Source organism: Triturus cristatus, chromosome 4_2 (genome assembly GCF_964204655.1).
Source record: "Triturus cristatus chromosome 4_2, aTriCri1.1, whole genome shotgun sequence".
Taxonomy (NCBI): Eukaryota; Metazoa; Chordata; class Amphibia; order Caudata; family Salamandridae; genus Triturus; species Triturus cristatus.
Genome location: NC_140586.1, coordinates 123,130,388 through 123,144,866, shown reverse-complemented (window position 1 = coordinate 123,144,866; position 14,479 = coordinate 123,130,388). Strand labels below are relative to the sequence as shown.

The 14,479-nt window shown below is 45.8% G+C and overlaps 1 protein-coding gene across 2 annotated transcripts in view; it reads right to left on the bottom strand.

The window, feature by feature from the left end:
• Positions 1 to 14,479, bottom strand: part of PDE4A (phosphodiesterase 4A) — an 888,137-nt gene that overhangs the window by 469,377 nt on the left and 404,281 nt on the right. The window contains exon 1 of one of the 2 annotated variants that reach the window (XM_085600757.1): positions 10,241 to 11,502. The exons of the other annotated variant lie outside the window; for it this stretch is intronic. Coding sequence (XP_085456883.1) covers positions 10,241 to 10,494 — 254 coding nt within the window. The 5' untranslated portion in view covers positions 10,495 to 11,502. Of the gene's footprint in view, positions 1 to 10,240; positions 11,503 to 14,479 lie in introns of those variants that run through there. 2 annotated transcript variants of the gene reach the window in all.

The following is a 14,479-nucleotide window of genomic DNA, read 5'->3' as shown; positions in this document are numbered from 1 at the left end:
GTTTCTTTCTTTTTTGTATTCATTTGACAGGGGAAACCTATCAGAAAGTTAGCGTCCGAAGCACCTGAAACCTGGCTGACAAATACACAAATGCAAACGTTATTGTAGCTACAAAAAATCTCTCAGTTAACACATTTACTGGCATTTTTCCGTTTATGTTTATAAATACAGACAAAGGAAAAAAAAATCTGTCTATATTTATATGCAAAAATCTGTTTAAACGAAAAACTGGTAGCCTTAATTATATTCAAGAAAATTTCTGGATTGCATGTTGACCATTATTGTAATTATCTTGAATTGACTCTTTAAAAAACAATGGCACATTGGCCAGAATTGCCATTCACCAGCTCAGACTAATTTTTTGGCTTAAACGATATTTACTGAAAGCAGAGGAAGCAATCCAAACACTGGTCCTCCCAAGATTAGATTACAGTAATTCCTTTTTCTCAGGGACTCCAAGAATTCATATTTGTCGCCTTTAAAGCTATATTTGAAGCTTCAGTTTGTCCTATCCCTAAGACTGATTGATTGGAAATACCCCCCCCCCCTATTGCTCAACGTGAGTTGGCTTTCCATCAAGAGTAGATCTAACTACAAACTGGCTAGCTTAACACACACACTCTTGCACCCTGACCATTGCCTTTATCAGGCTAAAACTCTTAAAGGGTCCTTCCAGTGAAACAAATAAAACAGTTCAGTTCTAGCTGGCCCTCCACTCTGTACAATTATCAATTATAAATTTTTTAGCTTGCACCTTCGTTTGATATGTTTCTGTGGGTTTTGAAACTAATTTTGTGACCTCCCGATAACTCCGCAGCACCAACACTGTCCTGCTCAAGATTCCCGTCTTCAACAACTTGCAATCGGACATTCTGTGGTTGCGCTCCACCAGTTCTTTAGCTGTGCTCCCAGAGTTTGAAAATGCATTCTGTTTTCCACCCATACTATTCCATATTTAACATTCTTCTAAAAAGAACTGAAAAAATTGATTCCCAATGACCACTTTTAACAATCTTTGCTCTAAAATCTTATTTTGCGAAATTTACTGTGGCTAGATACCCTCACTGTTGAGCTTCACTCTCTTGGGCCAGGCCTAAGACCAGTCTGGCCGAACATGCACTGTTGGCATCGCTTTGCTTTATGTTATACATATCCCGTCCACCATTTTTACATATTTCAATTCCTAGATTATTGACCTGTCCTCTTTCAGATACATACATTTGCATGCACAATGTTGATATATGCATGCATGCCTTTTTCAGTATCATATATTGATTACTAATCTTCCATTTGTCAGCATGTTCATGTAGCTTGTTCTTGCTCTGCTTCATTTGAGTTATGCCACATTGTAAGTGATTCTTTATTTCCTGTAGTTGTAAACTCTAAATGTTCAGGATCGAAAAAAACGTGTCTGCAATTACTGCATGGGTGACACAGGTTTTCCTTTCATAGGGAGGAGAGTTTATTGTGAGTGTATCATATAGCCTTTGAGCCAGCCGTAGCAGGCTCTACCAGCCATTAAAGGCCTGCTCCAGCGTTAGGTGAGGGCCTTTAACGAGGGAGTGGGGATTTAAAGGCCGGTAGAGCCTAGAGGGCAGAATGTTAAAATTTGTAAAACAAAGGCCTCATGGCGCCCGAGGGGATTTAAATGCCCTTGGGCTCTGTGAGGCCCTAGTTGTACATTGGAATGTGGATGCTCCGGGCTTCTACGGGCTATTAACCCCTTGGCTGCGGCAGGAATTTCGCCGCAGCGCTGGGGGGGGGGTTTGGGGGCAGCGCGGTGGGGCTGTGCTCATGACGGAGCCACTCCGTCATGAGTCACGGTTGAGCTGTGCTCATGACGGAGTGGTTCCGTCATGACTCCGCCCACGGCGCTAATCGCCCGCACAGGCGGGGAATTAGCGCCGCGTGGGAGGAACGGCCGCCAACGGCCGCGGCATTACGGAACCACTCCGTCATGAGCACACGGCACCCGTGGCTCATGATGGAGTGGTTCCGTCATGAGCGGGGAAGGGGTTAAAAGCCCGGAGCACTCCATTGTTGTCAATAGAGGGCTCAACATTCCAATGTTCTAATAAACATTAGCATATTGTAAGGTGGTGCTGATTGTGTGGAGGAAGTATAGTACTAACTAGAGGTGAGTGAGCCACTGAAATCTTGAGCCAGGCTCGAGCCAGATTCTCGAGTCTCGAGCGAGATGCTCTTGGACCCTTAAGCCCAAAATGAGACAAGCTTTCAGGTGGCTTCTGCCTGCACCCACATGCCAATCTCATGCACCAAGAACTGAAGACGAAGCATTATCCTTTGATGTAGAATGGAAGACAGAAAAAAGGATTTCCATCCAGTGGCTGAACTCCAAAATGGGAAACAAGATCATCTGTGATCAAACAAGGCTACAATGCTCGCATATTGTCTAATCCTAGGCAAACATGTTATTTCACCAAGCCTCCTTTTTCTACACCATCATATATGAGAGCACCTTAGGTGAATTCAGGGTGTGTATTGTGTGTGCTTGATTTAATAGACTATAATGGTGTCATCTATAATAAGAAGTTAGGTCACATTTTGGGTATACATGACAACTGAATCACATATAGTTCACTAATGGCATTGTTGTCAGGGTAGGATGGGACAGGAATGTTTTAAAATTCATGTTTGAAAACTATCACTTTTAATAAATTTCTCTCAATGCAGGAATATAATCTGAGGTACTAAGGTGAAATGCTTCTGATGTGTTAAACAAACACTTTTTAATTTTGAGGAGACCATCTCACAGTTTTACATTGTTTTTTGTACAATGTACATGCCAAAAATGTCCAAGGCTCGGCTCTGGCATGGGTTCCAAGAGCTCAGCCAGACCCGTGGCTCAGCTCTGGCTCAGCACTCCCTGTTGTTATGTTATTGGATTTTGTAACACGCACAGCTACTCCTAGGAGTGTCCCGGCGCGAGCCTGCAGGGTCCGAAAAGAAAAAGATTAGAACAGGAAAGTTTTGAGCTGTTTCTTGAACTGACCCAGCTCTTGGATAGCGCGCAGAGAAAGAGGCAGCAAATTCCAAGCCGTAGCTGCCCTAACAGTCAGTGATCTGCCCCCCATTCTTTGGAGACGCACACAGGGAATTTCCGCAAGCAGCTGAGACGACAATCTCAGATGCCTGGTAGGCAAGTAGAAAGCAAAACGCTTTCTAAGATAAGGAGGACCTCCATCATACAAAGCACGATGCACTATGACCAAGGCCTTAAACTCAACACGCTTCCTAACCGGGCGCCAATGCAACATGCGCAGATGATGCTCAATACTCTTCCTGGTCGGAATGTTCAGCACCAGCGGAGCTGCCGCATTCTGGACCACCTGCAACTTTTTAAGAATATAGTCAGGAAGGCCCAGATACAGCCCGTTAGCATAATCTACCCGAGAGAGGATCAGGGCCCGGACCACTGTTTCCTTCGCTGGTCTTGGCAATAGTGGAAGGAATTTTTTGATTCATCTTGTTCACCTCTACAACCAACGAATAAGTATAAGGGCTACAATGTGCTTTTACTTTTCTGCTGTTTAAGATTTGTGAAGTTCCTGGTTTTCGTACTTCATGAAATGTGCAAAGTCTTGTCAGTTCATCTTTGCTTTCAACGTGTAAAGCACTGCAAGATGATTTTCTTTCTAAACAAAGCCTACCTAGAAGAAGAACGCAAACTTTTTTTTTTACAAGTGTCTCTTTTCCCAAAGTGTTTCTGCATAGAATAGTAAATGTTTGCAGTTTTTTCTTTTCTAGTGTAACTTTTACAGAGTTTTTTATGCACAATGGAGTTGTCTAGGAGAAGAACACTAAGGGCCTCATTTATGGCATTTTGGCGTAGGGTAGCGCAGCAAAGCCCTTGCTGCGCTGCCCTAGGCCAAAGTTAAAGGGCATGAATGCACGGCATTTAAGCAATACAGTGCTTTGCTGTCCTTTCTGCCTGCACTGGTGTCTTTTTGGCAGCCTAGCGCCAACATAGGCACCATTGCACCCATCACTTTTGCACCAAGTAAAGTGTTACATGAGTGACACAGGGCTCTCATAAAGATTCATAAAGCCACGCAAAGCCACCCTGCAAGGCTCTGAATGGCCTCATAAATCAAGAGTAAGGCGATGCAGGGCAAATCCCTGCGTAGCCTTACCCTGCACCCAGGTGAAATTCCATGGGCGTAGTGGTGCATTTTCCAATGCAGTAGCCATGGAATTTGACGCTGCCCCAGATTTACAAAGTGATGTAAATGTGGGGAAGCGTCAAATCTGTATGCCTCCCGAGCTGAGGTGTAACAAGGAAAAATATGTTAATTTTTCCTGGTTTTTTCCTCAGCACACATCGAAAGAGGAAAACACCTTGTAGGACTGTTTTTGTGCAGGAAGGTGCCTCTTCCTGCACAAAAACAAAATGCCTGCAACGGAGGACTTCTTGCACCATGGTGAATGGGTGCCTACGTTGGCACTAGGCTACCAAAATGGCGCCAGCACTGGCAGAAAGGACAGGACTGCTCCATATTGCTTAAATATGGTGCAATCCCGCCCTTTCACTTTGGCGTAGGCGGCGCAGCAAGGTGCTTAGTTGCGCTGCTGTACGCCAAAAGGCCATAAATGAGGCCCTAACTGTTTTCTACAAAGTAATTCTTATAACGAAACATAAGGAAGTATGTGGCATAACTTTTCGAAATAGTCCTGATTTTCATGTTAATGAGTCCCAGCAAAAAAAACTTAGCAATTTTTGCCAAATTTTGCGTAGACCTTGGTGAAGGTTGAAAAAAAGCTTCCTATCCAAAAGCGGTTTTCACTGTGGGACTTCAGACTTGCATTTCCTGACATAAGGAGGCAACAACAATTGGTGAAAATCCACAACTGGATGGAAGTGCTTCGCTGTGTGTGGCTCCCCAGCAGCAGTGAGCCTCATGTAGTATTCAGAAATTTGTGCTTTTTGTGATAATCAGGTTTCAATAAGGAGTGAGAGAAATCATCTATTTTTTTTCTTCAAATTTAAACAAAATTGTTAAGTTACACAACTTTTTGAAAGGAGCTTTAAATGTGGTTTTTCAGTATCTCGGGTGAAACTTTCATGCATGGGCCTACGAACATAACGCCACACAAGGTACTGGCGGTAGATCAGATTGAGCAGAAAATGTCAAAAAATGATGGAAAATTTCGGGGAATTACACACATTTTTGTAGCACACAAATTGAGAATATAGCTATTTTGTGACTGTAATCAAAAAGTTGCATAGGACTAGTTTCAATTCACATTATAAATAAGATGGGTAAAGTTTAACTGTTAAAATTCTCTTTTTGTTCAAAAAGTTTATTTCTCACCACAAAGGACAGATCAAGCATATTTGCAAGGGGAGGAGGTACACAATGGGGTTAGGAGACCGATGGGCCACTGCAGGTTAGTCGTTAAAGCAGCAAAGCTTTGAGAGAAGAAGAAACTCACATCCTAGTAGGGACCAAGGCATACACTGTAATATGGCATAGATGGGAAGGCATGCACACATCTTTTATTAGGTCTCGCCCACCAGACCGCACAAGCTCTCTGGTTGTGAAAGATCTATTATGAACATACATAAGGCTTACAGCTCATCCACTGCATACCATTGGTTGGCTATATTGTCACTTTCATTTCCTTGCTTCCTATTCATTGGCTTGACATCCTCTTCTTGTGTTTGTCCCTCCCCTGTAGTATAGCCTCCTTACCATCCTCTACTTTTTTCTTTTTTTTATCATTCACTCCATGGGAGTGCATGTGATATCTAGCTCTCTCCCTCATGTGATTCTCTTGCCACCCCTATGCTGCTCTCACCCTCGTGTGCTGCTCCCCCCATACTCACCCCACCAGCTCCTCCTTTACTCCCACCCGCAATCCTTTTTTATTTTCGCTTTCCACAAAAAACTTTTTTTTAATTTACCGATCCAAGTGCCATCTCCCATCATGGATCAGCAAATAAAGAGGAACCTGGTACCAGCATCAGTCTGTAAGTGCGTGTATTGAGCGTTCCTTTCTTGATGCTGCGCAGCATCAGCAAACTGCATTGGCAAGGCGAGGCCTATTCACTTTGCCAATGGTTGTTTTAGAATGCATCTTTCACTAGTGAGAAAGAGAAATAGCAATCTAAAACACATGCAACAAGACAATTCAGCTTCATGGCTTCTCAAACAAGCACTGGCAAAGCTAACGGGTCTTGTCTTTGGAAGGCGTTAGATGGCCTTTCATCTTTGCCAATTATTTTTGCTGACACTGAATAGCATTGTACACACATGCATCACCACGCATACACACACATATGCAACCGGTTGTTGCGACAGCCATTTTTTTTCAACCATTCTAAAATGCCATATCCAAATCTTGGAGCTGTAAATTATAAAGTATAAAAAGTGCACAAAAGGGTTGTTTTAGAGAAAGAAAGTGGAAAAACCCCAGAACTTTGAGGAGCGAGGGAGCAGCAGTGGAGTGAAGGGAGGGTTCAACTCAATTTTATTAAGTGGCGGCGTGCAACAAAGGGCGGGGAAGCAATAAAGGAGCTGGAAGGAGCTCAAAAAACATAACTGGACTGGAAAAGGATGGGCGTGGGAAGCAACACGAAGAGCCGGGGGAAAGGGATGTGAGCGGGAAAACAGTACGTGAGGAAGACAGTAAGAAAATAAAGATGTTCTCATACAGTACTGGGAAAAAAGTAGTTAGCTGAATGTAAGCAGTGTAAGGATATAACTTATCTAGTCAGAAGGATTGTAAAGAAACTATGATCCAGGGGAGGGGGAAACACAAGAAGAGGAAGGAAAGCCATTGAATGGGAAGCAAGTGAATGAGATTGACAAGAAAGACAACCAGTGGTAATCAATGGGCTGATCCAGAGCCCACTATAAGCATTGGAATTGTGGTCTATCAACAACAAACAGCTAAAACGATCTGTGTGCGAGACCTAAAAATAGGCTGGATGTGACAGCAGTCACCAGCACCTTGACACTATCTGGCGTGTGAAAATCCAAGGACTAGTGACCGGATCCAACATATAAAAAATATACACGGGTCAGCTCTTTCGGTGTTCACCCAAGTTGCCATGTGCACTGCCTGCACTGTGCTCGCAGCAACAGACAGCAGCCTGTTGATCAAACAGGTAGGACTTCCTGAGAGAGACAGTAGTGTTGCAAGGATGCCATGGGCTCAGGTGCAAACAAGGAAAATGACCCCTTGGACTGCTGTTGGGGTAGTAAAATACAGCAATAACCAGAGTTCATTGGTCCACAGCTGCACCAGCTGCACCGATGGTAGCTAAGCCCCTAGATGGAGGCCATTTACATGTGAAGTAAAGGGCAGGACGAGGGTGGGATACCAGGTATGAGATTCAGGACTGCATCAGCCACGTGAGAAGGGCTCTTTAACCTCAGCAAGCTGTACCTGAAGGGGTAAACACAAGTTCTATAGAGCATTAACAACCTCTCTTGTAAAGCAATAATAGCCAGCATTACAGTCTATTAACAACCTCTTCTGTAACGCAATTACAAACCCCGCTACTGTGCATTAACAACCACTCCGGTAAAGCAATGCCGGCAGTTTCTACCATGCACTAACATCCTCTTATGTAACAGTTTCTTCCATATAGCAATCAAAGCCCCTACGTCAGAGCAATAGCAGAGAGGTGTGCAAAGTTGCACCTCCTCCACTCTTAACAGCCCACTATAGTCTCACATCTTCCTTAGCCGACCTTACCTCCTCCGCTATTAGGCATTACACCCTCCTGCCTCACCATTCTTGGATGATGTTGCACCCAGCTGCTTAGGGTGACCAACCGTCCGTAAATTTCACGGACAGTCCGTAAATTGGACCTCACGTCCGTTGTCCGTGAGGATCCTTTTTACGGACGCCTTTTGTCCGTAATTTTAGGCATTACAGAGAACTGATCTGTTCCCCTGCAAGAGGCCTCAGCTCCCTGATGGGGCCGCCTCGCACTCCTCTGAGCACAAGAGCAGCCCCACCCCGCCCATTGTCATTCTGTGTGGGGCTGATTGCCACATGCAGAATGACAATGGGTCAGTCTGGGCTGGCACAGCATGCGGTGGCCTCCTCCAGCCTTGCTCCAGGGCAGGGCATTCTGTCTCATGGAAGTGCAAAAACGCCCAGGCTGCATCTAGGTGAGAATCCAGTTAACCAAAGGAAGGCGGTGAAAAGAAGCTCAAAGGAAAGGATTATAGTTATAGTATAGCAGCCATGGTTGCAGCTTTTTTATTTTATGCAACAACCATTGACAAAGCCAATAGTTCTGGCTTGTTGTAGTTGTAACTTTACTTGTTCCAAGTGTAACGTTACTTGTTGTATTATATATCTGGATGTAATGACACAAGCAACAAAAAAAGCAACAAAAATACCAGTCGGGCGGCACATTATATTAAGCACAGATTTTTAGCTTATGTGTTTTAAGCCACGCATTTTATTACATTAAACACCCTTTTGGAGAGACCCCCCTAGTTTTTACATCCCACTGGAAACAACACTATGTCACAGTCGCCACATGTCCAGGCACTGTGCATCATGCATGACTCATGCCTTCCACTTTTTCAGATTGCCTAAGTGCAGGGGCATAGCGAACCCTGCCCCACCCCACCCCTTGCTTTAGGAACTACAGCGAGGGTGGAGTTCTTGATGGGTCTCATAATTAATGTGAAAAGGTGAGTGAGTAAGTAAGGGATGGGTGGATGGGTGGCTGGATAGATGAGTGAAATGATGGATTGATGGATGAGTGAAAGGGTGGATGACGGGCAAGAGAATGAGTAGATGGATGAGTGAAATGATGGATGGATTGATGAATTGATAAGTGAAAGGGTGGATTGCTGAATTGATAAGTGAAAGGGTGAATGGATGGACGGATGAGTGAAAGGCTGGATGTAAGGCTTGATGAGTGAGTGAAAGGGCGGGTAGATGGACAAAAGGATGGATAGATGAGTGAAGGAGTGAAAGGGTGGATGGATGAGAGAAAGTATGAATGGATGAGTGAAAGGATGGATGAATGATAGGTTCAATGGATGGATTCATGAGTGGATGAGTAGATGGGTGGGTGGGTGGATGCAACGATGGATGGCTAAGTGAAAGGGGAATTGAAAGTGAAAGGGGGATGGGTAAATGGATGGCTGAACGGGTGAATGGGTGAAAAGATGAGTGACTGGATGGATGAATGAGTAAGTGAAAGGATGGCTGGATAGGTAAATGGCTGGATGGATGAGTGAATGGATGGATGGGTGGAAGAGTGGATGGATGAGTGTACGGATGGATAGGGTGAAAGGGTGGATGGATGGATATTGGATGGATGAGTAAAAGGGTGGTTGGAGGGATGGCTCAGTGAAATGATGGATGGATGGATAGGTTTGTAAATGGTTGAATATGGACATGGATGGGCACACAGATGGAAGGACAGAATGAATGGTGAAAGACTGAATGATGGATGAAAGTATGATTACACATTGTAAGCCCCATTATCTTAAGCAACATTTCCTATACATTGACTTTAACATTTATATGAGTGATTGTCTCTGTATAATATGTGTGTGTTGCAACGCACTCCAACACTCTGCCCCACATACTTGGGATGAGTAGCACTATAGAAGAAATTAAATACACATGAGAGAGGGTCTATGTGAAGATGAGGGGTGCCATTGGAGGGTGGTATCAAAGCCGGGCTGGCCGGACCGGGCATCAGGCGTTTTCTCTGGGAGCTGGTGGGGTGGGGTGGGGGCGGTTTTGTTACCACAAAAAGACCTGCACATTTGCTTAAAGCTGCGCGCACACTGACAAACCATAAAGTGCACAATTGTCTCAACCTAATGTAAACTTATTTTCACTTGTACTTTAGTAGTTGTCTATTTACTTACTTATATACTATTGCGCAACCTTCTCTGATGTGTCTATAAAACGTACCTTTTGTCCTGAAGTTTGACCTCCTGTCCTGAATTTTTGTCCTGAATTTTGACCCCTTGTCCTGAATTTTTACACTCACTGTCCTGAATTTGCACCCATGTCAGTTGGTCACCCTACTGCTGCTGCTGGAAGGTGTCAACACCCTTCATCCATGCCACCCTGTGAAAGCCTTATACCCTCCTGTCTTATTGGCCTTGGGAGGCGTTCCACTCTTTCTCCAGCAGCCTTGCACCTTCCTCTCTAGCCACCAATCAGGTAAGGCCTTACACCGTCTTGTCCCACCATCCCTGAAAGTTCCAATATCTTCCCATCTTACCAGCTCGAGAAGGACTTCCTCTTGTGGAACTCCTGGATGCTCCGGTTGACTGCCATCTTCTTCAGGTATGTCGGCGAAGTGCACGGGAAGAAGATGGGGGAAGTCGGTGGCCGGTTCTGGCCCATCTTGGGTGTCCGTGACTGGCGTGCTGAAGGTGAGATGGGGAGGAAGGCCTCTTCCTCCCGGCTCTGCAGTGAGGTGAGCTCAGGAATGCTGGGGAGGCTGGGCATGCTCTTAACCTTCTCACGAGCCATGGTACGCAGTAGCCCAATGGCAGCCGGCAAGATGCGCCCACGGACGTAACTGCCAACTTATACTCAAGTTAAGCACCAGATCACCAAAAGAAACTTGAAGACTCACTGCAGACGCTCTGTCTGAGGGGTGTTCACCACCGCGAGATCAAGGAGTAAATGTGGTCCACATGCACAGATTTTGCTTCTTCCGGTCACCGAATCAAAGGAGTAAGAAAGAAGGGCTGAGGAAGGCAGGAAGAGCCTCTGCTAACGTTCACGTCAGTCTGGGGTCAGTGTAAGCGCGTGGTCCGATGGCACGAGATGCTCGACCTGGGCCCTCCGCTCTCGCGCTCAGGAATCCTTAATGACGTAGTCAGATGGAACGAGATGCTCGGCCCGTCCCAGGCCAGGGCCCTCCGCTCTCGCGCTCAGGAATCCTCAATGACGTAACTGGGGGGAGAACGGCCAGGAACGACGGACACACGTGCAGCTCAGGGGTGGCGGTGGCATGGCTATGGGAACGTGCTGGGGGACTCGAAGTGCTGGCAAGCTTTAAGAATAAAGACACGTTCACCAGAGGCACAAACCAGCCCGGGCACTAGGTTCTGACAAACGTGGCCCCTGGAACGCCCACACACACTAGGACACGCTGCTGCGCCACCGTCCTTCACGGCCTGAGAACGCCAACGTCAAACCAGTGGTGCGGTCAGGAAAGGGTAAGTTCTCTGTCATGCCAAAGTTAAAACATTTCGCCTACTGCTGCGGAACTGTTCACAGCTCAAGTCTGTGAGTAAGAGGCGTGCACAGTCGCAGAAAAAAAAAGAAAAACACAAAAAAAGCCGCTTGAGACAGACTTCCTCTACTTAGTGCAGGCGCTTGCGAAAGCGCAGAGATCATAAACTCTTAAGAAACCATCCCTGATAAGAGTATCCCGTGCTGGGCTCGAGGAGGCGGGGAGGCCTAGGGCATGCTAAGAGTTTGCTGTTGTTGAACCTGCCTAATGACGCGCCCTTCCATTGCTGTTTCCTCACCGGGATGCGCCCTTTGGTCTTTTGGAATCGACACATCATGGCAATAGAAATCGAGGGAACAAACGCCCTTTGGGCCTAGCTCACATTTTGCACCTGTGTGCTCCCAAGGCAGCAGCCATTTTGACCGTACCAAAGTGCCAACCAGCAGGTGGTGCGCACAAACTCTCTTTGGACCTAGTTCATATTTTGCACCTGTGAGCTCCTGATGAAGCAGAAGTCAGAAGCTGACTAAGACTGTACCAAAGGGTCAACCAGGTGGGGTGGCGAGCACAAACTCCATTTGGATCTAGCTTTCAAATTTCACCTGTGAGCTCCTTAAGCAGCAGAAAGCATAGCCCACTTAAACCGTGACAAATTGCCTTTTCGAACCAGCTCCCAGTTTCAATCTGCGAGGTCACGTGGCTGCGAAAGGCAGGAGTTCTGCTTACAGCATTGCAAACAGCTGTGCAAAACCCTGAGTGATAGGAGGGACAACCCCTTTCGACGGAAAGTCACATTTGTCACCTGTGAGCTCATAGTGCTGCAGAACAAAGCAGCCCTCTTAGAGCAGGCTAAGCTAACACCTGTGTCAAAAGCATCAATGAGGAGGGATGAAGGGCACGAGCCCTTTTGGAACCAAGCCACGTTTTACACATGCAGGTTCCAGAAGCTGCAGAATGCAGAGTGCCACTTAGCGCATGCCCAACACTTGCTGCTCTCTCACAGGATGAAAGGTGTGCACACGCATCACCTATCAGGACTGGCCTAAATGTGAGACCTGTGAGCTGCAAAGGCTGCAGAGTGCAGCTGTTCTGTGTAGAACATGTCCAAAACCTTCCCTGATGTGTCTATCGGGGGGAATGCAGAGACCACCCCAGTTATGACTCACATTTTAGATCAATGAGCTCCACAGGCTGCAGAGCACAGCAGCCTACTTGCTGGAGCTTGGCCAGCAAACACAATGCATCACATGAAGCCTGCGCGTCTCCCACTGTTTAACCTTGATCCCAGAGAACATCTTACATGCAGTCTATGGTCTCCATCTTTAGCATTCCATCGTTACTATTGTTCACTCCTTGCTCAAATTCAGCTTATGATGTGACGCCCACGGTTATCCCCCCATCCTTAGCGTTATTGACTGTTTACACACTGCTGTTGCCAGTCTATCCTTACCCCATGGGTACCAGTGCTTGTTTAACCACAGGTCTATATTCTCACCTCTTCTCTTACTACTGCAGTTCTGTTATAAGCGTACTCAGTTACATTTGGCCCTTGATGTTACCTTTAGTATTTCTTTAACTAATCGCCTTACTGATGTATCTGACCTATGAATTTCAAGGGCCATCACCAGTAGCCTGTAGTGCTATGTAAAAAAAATAAATATCGAAATACAGTAAATAAAATGGGTGCGACCTCCAGCATTATCCCAGCTCCCTCAGTCCCACTCCCTCTTTGCACACAGATCCTGCTTTATCCACAGACCCGGTTCTGTCCTCAGTACTGCTGTGTGAGATGTGAGGGAATGGGGCGGAGGTTTTTTCAACACTAGAGCCCCTCAAGCAGGCATAACATTGGTCTGACCCAAAAATGCTTGGCATACGAGGGCAAGGACAGACAGTACCCTTCCATCATGCCTGGTGATATCCTGTTTACGTTCATGGCAACTTAATAAGGGGCATACCCCCCAACCTCAAAATATAAAATCATACACCCACTTTCTGTAAACCTCCCCTGGTCGTCCATTTTAAAAGTTGGCAACAAAACTGTGGCGATACTGTAGACAACCACATGTCCAGCGGTGCATACTTACGAAGACACCAACGGATGCCACAGTAGCCAATATTTTCAAGACTTCACATTTTTGTCTCTTAAGGGAAGTGAGGCACAGAGTGATGAGGTAGTTTGTTCAATATCACACAATAAGATAAAGATAAGATTATATTCCCACTAAGTGGCACAGATATGGCAAGATGATGGTCCTGCGATGGTAGTGCTGTCAAGACACTCCAACGAGGCCCAGCACGACTGAACTGTGTCTCAAATGGCTTGTCATCCTTATGGAGCAGATATAAAAGCAGATTCCAACTTGGCCACCCCTTTTAGGGCAGACCCAACTCTGCTTTGCCTACAGTTGGTAACTGTTTGCATTGTCAGGCAGATCAAAAGAACTGAGGAGTGGAGCAGTCTCTAGAGGGGTTACCAGTAGCACAGACACATACGAGGGATTTACACGACACCTGCGTTTTTCCCCAGTTATTTTCAAGTTAAGTTACCTGTTGTCCGGAGTTGGTCAGCTTAGCCTTTTCTGCTGGTCCAGGCAGTTCTGGGACCGATGGAGACCCACCAGCAGGCTGGATCCGGCAGCTGTTATAGAGATGGACCTTCGACCCCTGTGCGTCCTACAATATAACACCGGGACACATGCCGGTCTTATGCTGCCCAGGACCAGTCTGAGGTCAATGGATCACAGCTGGAACATACCAACATGATGCAGACAATGAGTAACAAAGTCAATCAGGCCTCACGTGTTGCTTAGAGACAAACTGACATTTGGAAGTGGCTTTTGGCTTTCAGGTGGCAAGTATGTTGAGATACGTAGGTCTGGGCATGCTCACAAATGCCAGGCGTACCTACTGATATGTGTAATTATTATGTATGTCACTTGGTAATATGTGATTATTACAACCCAAGGAACCAGTTTAATATTCTTAGAATGATGAAAAGACAGAAAACACCTGCAAGCTTCTAAACTTCTGCCTTGCTGGTTACATGCAGTGACGTGCAGCTCTTTGATGTCGGCGCATAACAAAATGAGCTGCAGTACATTTCCAGGGTTGCAACTTGTGACCTGCAGGAAACACAAGGAGCTCTTCAACAAATGTATTTACAAACTAGGCTATCTTACCAAAAAATAGAAAAATATCTGATTTGAGTAGACAGCATCTCTACAGCAACTGCACTAACACGAGGGTTATCTTACCATCATCGTAACATTT